General features: G+C 42.2%; 1 protein-coding gene across 1 annotated transcript; it reads left to right on the forward strand.

Annotated features, from left to right (window-relative positions):
- Positions 1-2,637: 2,637 nt before the first annotated feature.
- SWI5 (SWI5 homologous recombination repair protein) lies at positions 2,638-7,910 on the forward strand. Its single transcript, XM_067542101.1, has 5 exons — positions 2,638-2,805; positions 3,393-3,441; positions 5,130-5,251; positions 6,477-6,571; positions 7,145-7,910. The coding sequence occupies exons 1-5, from the start codon at positions 2,645-2,647 to the stop codon at positions 7,207-7,209; spliced, it is 492 nt and encodes a 163-aa protein (XP_067398202.1). The 5' UTR covers positions 2,638-2,644; the 3' UTR covers positions 7,210-7,910.
- The last annotated feature ends 476 nt before the right edge of the window (positions 7,911-8,386 follow it).

An 8,386-nucleotide genomic window follows, 5' to 3' on the forward strand; every position in this document is an offset into this window, starting at 1 on the left:
TCTCTATGAGTACGGGTACCCCTGGTTGAGAACCACTGCCTTAGAAAACCTGTAACACATCTCGCCCCCCACACAAAAATGTTCCCAAAGGGGTGAGGCAATCATGCCACTGTGTCACTTATATTTGAATCCAGCAGAGCTACTTATTGTGTCCGTCTGCACCATGTTAATGCCAGTATGGGCATGTAATGTACAAGTGGTGCAGATATCTTCCCACCACTATTCTGCAGGACTCTCCTGTTCATCCAGTCCTATCAAATCAGTCTAGGTTTTAATACTATGCTAATCACTGTCCTATCTCTGGAACTCATGGCATGTGAAGGGTGTTGCTTTTTTTCTGCTCCTTAACATGAAATTAAAATTCATGCACCTTCCCAATTTGGCTCAGTTTCTTCAAGGGGAGCATACAGAAGCATTTGGCACACTGGATCAGACCATTGGTTCTCTGAGTCTAGTATACAGTCTCCACTATTTGTCTTGCTGATATGGGATATGAACACCACCACCATAAATTCAATAGATATAGACCTGTTCAGATAGGGAAGATATAGACAGGAATCTCTTCCTACCCTGCATGCTCAGTGTCCCAAAAGACGAAATAAAAACAGTCCTCTTAACTTGCCTTTGGCATGCTCCATTAACCTTCCCATAGGGAGATGTGACTGTGAAGCACACCAGTAAGAATAGGAATGTAGGCGAAACAGATGACCAGTTAGGTATGATGCAGGTTTTCAAATGCTGTGAAATGTGACCCATTTTTAACTCAGAGTCTACTTTAACCAGCTGCTGTTTTTTGATGTCATGTGTTTTGAACATTTATCCCACGTTTTGTCCAGTTGGGATGTTGAGAGGAATGTTCAGTTAGGGCTATACTTGGAGAGGAAATTTCAAAGGAATACTCAAAGGTTTCTAGAAGTGGTGCTGGTATTTTTGCAGGTGTTGTCTTTTCTTCTGAGTCAGTACTGACTACAGTCAGGCATGGTATGTGTGCTGTAGGAAGTGGTAATAATGGCACTCTTTTCCCTCTGAGCCAGTGCTGAGACAGTTTCCTAAAGACTGTTAAGGGATGTTGTGCTTAAAGAGATACTGCCTTTTGGCTTAAATGTAAAATCAAGGTTCTAGCTACTTGTGAACCTTAAAACTCCTATGGCACTTTTTATAAGCATTGGGGTGTTTACATGGGTGCCAGGACACATTCTTATAATTATGATTATATTCTGCCCCGACCTAAAACTCCACCTGCCATTTCAAATGGAAAAATATATTCTTCACTTTGTATTCTTAAATGTTGGGGAGTGTGCTATTAAGTAGCAGTTGCATTTCACCCCATTGATGGCTGCATTTCAATGGTGGGTAAAATGTTCAGTGTGTGTAGCTCATATATCAATTGTAAAGTACTCTGATATCTTTCTGGAAAAGTCATTAGGAATATATTGTTAAAATTAGTTATTAGAAAATGAATTTTCTTAAGAACTAAGAGCTCAGACACTCAGGAGATTTTCTAAGCCTTGAGAAAATTAATCATGGAACAGAATGACAGCACAGAAGGATTTCTAGATTTTTGTTTCCAGATTTTTTAAGAAACATGGCAAATGGTGCATTAGCTTCAATTTATCCTGTTTCACTTGTGTGTTGGGATGACTGATTGGTTATTTTATAAAGCATTTTGAAGTGCTACATAAGTATTAAGTATTATTATTAGTAACATCAAATATTCAAAGACCTAAGTGTAAGGATAAAAGCTTGATACAAAGGCTTCAAGTGTTGTGAAAAATGCTTGATAAACAGGCTGCTGTACTACTACCATGTGATTCTCCATTGTCTATTTTCAGGGCTATGCCAACACTATTAACACAAAAAGGAAGTTAGCAGTTGCATGGACCTTGAAAGTGTTTACTCATGGATCATATGATTTTGGAGGATTAATGGAAATTGTTGCTGCTGGGCTCTCTCTCCCAATAGTATGTCAAATGATGAAGAAGAGCTCTCTAAATTTACTGTGTTGTGAACAGAATGCTATAAGAACTCCTTCCTACATAACCCTTAGTATATTCTTCCTCATATGTAGACTTCAGAAGTGATTTGTAATAGCAGCAGGTAGGATTTTGAGTGTTGTAGCAGATTGTTCTTGTAGCTTGTACTGTTAAAACCTTGAAACCTTAACTCTTATTCTTTATCTTGTGTGACACTGACCACAATTTCTGCACTTAACAAATAATAAACAGCTATTACTCAAGTTACTAAAGTCACATAATATTAGGTCCAAGAAACTGAGGCTCACTCAGGGAAAGTGACTTGTCCAAGGTCACACAGCAAGTTAGTGGCAGAGCTGGAAATAGAATCCAGCTTCCCAAATCCCAGTCTTCAGCTCTAACAACTATTTAACAAGCAAATACGTTTATCAAAGGTAAAAAGAATAAATAAAGTTGTGGTACGGTGACAAAATTTTCATAAATAATAGAAGAAAATATCTTGATCGCTTGTCTCCAAGGGCAAGGCTAATCCTTCAGAAACTACAAATCCCAGTATGCAACGGAGGTTTTAGACTACAAATCCCAGAAGGTAATGCCCTCGTGAAGTCCTCAGAAACTACAAATCCCAACAAGCACTACGGGAGGGAGTGAATCTACAATTTCCTTCCAGCATGCAAGGAAGTAATGAGGCCTTTGGGGCGGATTCCAGGTCGTCTGTCCTGCAGGCAGCGCTGGATAACCAGGAGCATGGACCCGCACTTTGCGGGGAGGGGGAGCAGAGCACAGGGCTGCGAGGGAGGAGTGGGCCGTCACCTAGGCCTTTCCTGAGGCGGTATGAGAAGGTTAAATATAACCCCCTAGGCCTGTCTTCAAGGGATGTATCGCCCGTGCTCTTCACGGGGGCATGGATCCCTTCCTCTCCCCAGCTCTTACGGGACTGTGACTTCCCTTGTGCCTATCTCATATGGAGCTCTTTACAGGGATGGGACTTTTCCAGCCCTTGAAGGTGCTCTCATCAGTGTACAGAGTGACCAGACCACCCTTTCCCTAGCCCTCTGGGGTTGAGACCTTCGTGACCTGTCCCGAAGTGCAGCCGCCTTGGATCCTTAGAGGGATGACATGCCCCTCTCCTCCCTTTCCAAGGGATTTTGTGGGACTGACTTTCCCAAGCCTCAGGGAGGGAACCTCTTCATCAGGATGGGATGCCCCCAATTGCCAACCCGGTGCATATCACAGCTTGAAGATGTCCTAAGAGAAATGTGATCCTTGCTGTGGATATTGAGAGCATCAGCCTTCTGAGGTTGCCACTCCTCTCCCTACTGAAAGGTGTACGCAGGCTAGGGCTGCCTGGTTCTGTCAGGCTACGCTCATGCTTTTCAAAATGGTAATTTTGTTTTGTTTTGTTTTGTTTTAATCCAGGACACCCATTGGAATCCTGAGAAATTGCAGTGCAGGTTTCAAGTCTCCAGTAAGTGTCTCTATGATCTCTTCTGCCCCTTTGAGAAGAGGATGGTTTTACCTCCAAAGTCAATGCTGCCCTGGACTAGAGCAAGGGGTTCTGTGGACTCCTACCCTTCTCATCCATGACAGTATCCCAGTCGGGTATCCTGGCCTTTCGCTGTCTCTCTCTTCTAGAGTATAACAGCAGCTAAGGCAGTTGGTTACATGGATCAGCTTTCTCTCATGCTAGATATCACAGTGAGGCACAGAGTAGAATTTAGATTTTCTGCCCGTTAATGTGTAGATACAGGGCAGTGGTATCCTTCATCTTCAATGCTTCTATCCCTTCTGGTGCACAGAGAGAAACTAAACTTCACATAATGCATTACCGCCATATGAATTTAGTGTGAGTGTCAGTCACATTGAGCCATCAGTATGGAAGCTGTGTATTCACAGAGCAGGCGCAGCAAAGGTAGCAGCAGAGCAAGATCCTGCCAACTATTATGTTTAAGGGAATGTCTATACTGGAGAGCATACCCATATCTAGGTTCCCATGCTGGTGAACCTGTGCTTACCAGGTGCACTTGCAAGTATCCACACTGCAGAGCTGCACCTGATCCATATCCATGTAGCCAAATCCACACTGGCACTGCAGTCTCATATTTGGTGCTAGGATATCTGGGGGCATATCTCAGAGTAAATGGGTTCACATCTATCCTGGAGAGATGGCTTCTAGTGAAAAGGATAGTTTAGTCTTCATGGCTCATTTAGTCATAGAATCATCATAGAATCATAGAGTTGGAAGGGACCTCAGGAGGTCATCTAGTCCAACCCCCTGCTCAAAGCAGGACTAACTTCAGCTAAATAATCCCAGCCAGGGTTTTGTCAAGCCACAGCTTAAAAGCCTCTAAAGATGGAGATTCCACCACCTCCCTAGGTAACCTATTCCAGTGCTTCACCACCCTCCTAGTGAAAAAACTTTCTCCTAATGTCCAACCTAGACATCCCCCACTGCAACTTGAGACCGCTGCTCCTTGTTCTGTCATCTGCCACCATTGAGAACAGCCTAGCTCCATCCTCCCTGGAACCCCCTTTCAGGTAGTTAAAGGCTGCAATCAAATTCCCCCACATTCTTCTCTTCTGCAGACTAAACAAGCCTAGTTCCCTCAGCCTCTCCTCATAAATTTTGTGCACCAGCCCCCTAATCCTAATCCTTTCTCTTTTGGCTGAAACAGCAGTTGGTCCTAATATTTGTGGTGGTTCAGATTGGTTCAGCAACAGATATTTTCCCTGGGGAAAAATATTGCTAGTTACCTTAGTGCTCTAGCAGGGTAGATCTGTCATCCAATCAATAGGAGAGCTGCTCCTGAGTTCTTACACAGTTTGAACTACTCAACAAGTGCTACTTCATATACATACACTTCTGGGGCTAGATACTGACTTCCTGAGAGTTTATTTTTAAATGCTTTATAGAGTAAGATACATCCTCTGCTTTGAAGAGTTCACAAACTACATGGTGCTGGCTGGCATTAAATAGAGTCATAAGTTAGTTTAGGGTTTTCACTGTGAGGTCCTGTTTTCCCTTTTCACCTAAGTGATACTTCAGGAATAAACTAACAAATATTTAATATCTCTTCTGATCAGTTCCCTGTGGCACAGTGGTATCTCCCATAGTGCTGAATTAGTGGAATGTTAAAAGCAGTCTCTGCCCTACAGATCCAGTCTCCCAGGGCCTGTCAATCAGAAGGAGCCAATAAGGAAGCCTTACAGCATGAAGTTGAAGAACTGAAAAAGAAGGACCTTGCTCTGGACCAGGAAATTGCACAGCTTTTGGCTGAGTATGTCCTTGAATAGTTTTACATTCAGCATGAGGCCTGGGGGGGTTTTGTTTGCTTTTCAAAACAAAGCCCAAGTGTCAGAGTTGGAAACTGCCACCTCATGTTGGTGGCACTGATATTGCACTGTGACCAAAATCTGTTTAGCTAGGAATAGTAGTAATTTTAGCATTGTTTGAATTACAAGGCCATTCAGCTATAAAACTGAACCAAGTACCTTGTCTGTTTTTTGCAAAGCAAGACTGCATTTGATCAGTACTTGGATTGGAGACCTTTAAGGAAAACCTGAATGTTGCAGGGAGTAATAATTGTGATTCAGTAGGTGGTGCTGTTCTGCATCGTGGTGCTAAAAGACATAGTGTTACTAGAAGTACTGTCATGGTGATCACTCTGTCCTGGCCAGATTTCATTTTGGATTAAATTACAGTCTGCCTTCCTAAATTCCCCTTGATGTTTCACTTGGAAATATTAATTTCTTGTTCTATGCTTTATATGAGCTGGCTTAGCATCAGGTCACATCTTGCACCCCAGACACAGCTATATTTCCATGGTGGGCAAGTGATCTGTAAAACACCTTGGAATGAAGGGAGCTATCTAAAGGATATTGAAGTCCATGGCATGACTTCCAGTGATGCAGCATTGGGTGGAAGTTATCGTGGGTCTTGCCTACCAGCAAGATTCTTGAGGAAGGACTCTGATTTAACTATTGGAAGCTGTGCCTTTTGTGGGTTATAAACTGTGAAACCTGCGGGTTATCTAATACAGATAACACACAGTGCATAGGACAGATTAGGCAGGTACAAATAAAAGGAACAGTGAGGTTGATTCAAAGATCTGCTATTTCCTGCCATCTTGGGTAAGCAGCCCAATTCCTTAACTCTTTCTTTTGCCAACAAATCAGCTAGACCTATTTATCATATTTGCCAAAGATTACTTATTCTTGTTTATACCTAATTCTGAGAACTATTTTTAAGCTATATTTTGTTACTGGGAGAGTTGATCTGTGACAGCCCTTGGAATGCAGACTGTGCTCCCCCATTCATCCTTCCTGCCAATGGATTTTAAAACTGAGCTCTTGCCTTCAGAGTCCTGTAGGCAACAGGGCATGTTGTGTGGTTTTGGCAGGTTCTGGTATCTCTCACAAGTATCTTGTCTCTGCTAAACAAATGTGGCAAAGCAGCAGTATTTGCTCTGTGTCATTGTGACCTTTCTGGGTTTGCTGTTACAGAGGTTACAGCCTGGAGGAATTGGAGAAACATATCTCTTGGCTTCATGAGTACAATGATATTAAAGACACTGGACAGATGCTGCTGGGCAAGTTGGGTAAGAAGGGCAGGCTGCAGCTTTTCTCAGTAAATGGTTCCATGTGTTTCATTACAGAAGAGGGAAAGCTACAATCCTAGGGATTATCTTTAACATTCTTCAATTTTAGGATTCTATAGTTAAATCCCATATTCAAGCACAGATACATCTGTCATGAACCCATTGGGATCTTCCCAACAGAGGGACAGAACCACAGAGGGCTATTCAGTGTCTCTTCCTGATCCTCTGAGTGGGATGTGAAATTGTCACTTGATGACTGCTAGTGCTTTTCTGTGGATTATCAAAGGTGATTCTTCTGTACTGGATAGATAGCCCTGAGGGTGGTGTATGCTGCACTGCACAAGACTTGAAAAAAATCCTGCAGTTAGGAATGGTGGAGGGAGGGGTATCTAAGTTAGAGATTTTTGGACTCGGCTCTTAGCTATTGGAAAGGTCTTTGACAACTAGAATTGGGGAGAGGTCTTTTCCACTGCCTAAACTCACTCTTTAGAAACCAGGCAGCTAGATAAAACTTTTGCTGACTAATCTGCTTCTCAATCTATAATGGAAGCTGTGGTATCGATTCCTTTCTAGCCACGATCAGAGGGATCACCACAAAGGAGCTGTACCCCAAATTTGATCTGGAACTTACTGACTAGTATGGAAACCGAAGACTACAATCACCTGCAGAGATCATCATTAATGGGGCATCATGTGTTAGTATCCTACATCTTGAGAACTTACACACAAGGGCAGTAAGAACGCACAGACTTTCAAGGAGGTATTAATTCACAGCTTCATTTCTAAGAATATCTGACTTCTAGAATGGAAAAGCTATCCAAGCCATCATGGTCCCTGTTTTGTGGGAAGTGGCATTCTTTTCTTTGGCAATAAGAGGAGGTTCAGCTATTTTAGTTGAAGTGTCAGGAACCTTTCACTGTTAATTATTTTAAAAACTAAAAGGTTATAATTCAGAATTCATAGTTAACCCCTTTACTGTTGCACTCTGTGATTGGGGTTCTTTGAAGTGATGAAGTTCCATTGGCACCTTTATAGAAGTCTTACATGGGGAAGCAATTGTTAGGTATCAGTGAATGGATGGAGGAGGTAGCTGTGGAGATAGGAGACTACGCAGAGCTGTGTTTTTTGTTTGTTTAAAAACCTTAGGAACCTGCTATAAGCAAGGTGTTTGTATGCCTCATGCTGAAAAAATTGTGGGTACTCTATCTTAGTGCCCCACTGAATTGAGTTGTGGAAGCTGGCTGAGGTTATGTATGTATTAAACTTGTGCTGCTGAATTGTCCATTCTGAATAAATTATTAACTCTTATGCTCTTTAGCAACTCACGTTGATAGCCTACAGAGATGTGAAGAAAAACACAGAACATAACTGTACTCTCCTTAGACTACTATTTTCTGTATGCCATGTAATTCCAGATCAGAGCTTCCCATGGCCCCTCAATAGCATCAGGGTAGCACCATTGCTGAGAGTTGCATATCAGATTGGACATAAAGTTACCTCTCCCTCCTTGTTTCCAGATGCAGTCTCCATTAAAGAAATTAGTAATATACTAAGGGGCTTCCTCAAACAATTTTCCCATATCCAACTTAAGTCACAAAAGACAAAACATACCTCATTCACAAAATAATAAATAATGTGCTGGCATCCTAAAGGGAGGAGGGTTATGGCTGTAGAATTAGAGTAATGGTTCCCATGCAGTTCCTGGCTTTCCTCAGTAGCATTTTAGGGATTGAAATTTGCATTCATTATGTAGGGCAGTCTTGTGCAGCCCCACCCTTAACTCTATTAATGAAGCTTTGTTTACATTTCTCCCTG

The sequence above is a fragment of the Emydura macquarii genome, unplaced genomic scaffold (genome assembly GCF_026122565.2).
Source record: "Emydura macquarii macquarii isolate MOO-44397 ecotype Brisbane River unplaced genomic scaffold, CSIRO-AGI_Emac_v2 contig_691, whole genome shotgun sequence".
In the NCBI taxonomy this organism is placed as follows: Eukaryota; Metazoa; Chordata; order Testudines; family Chelidae; genus Emydura; species Emydura macquarii.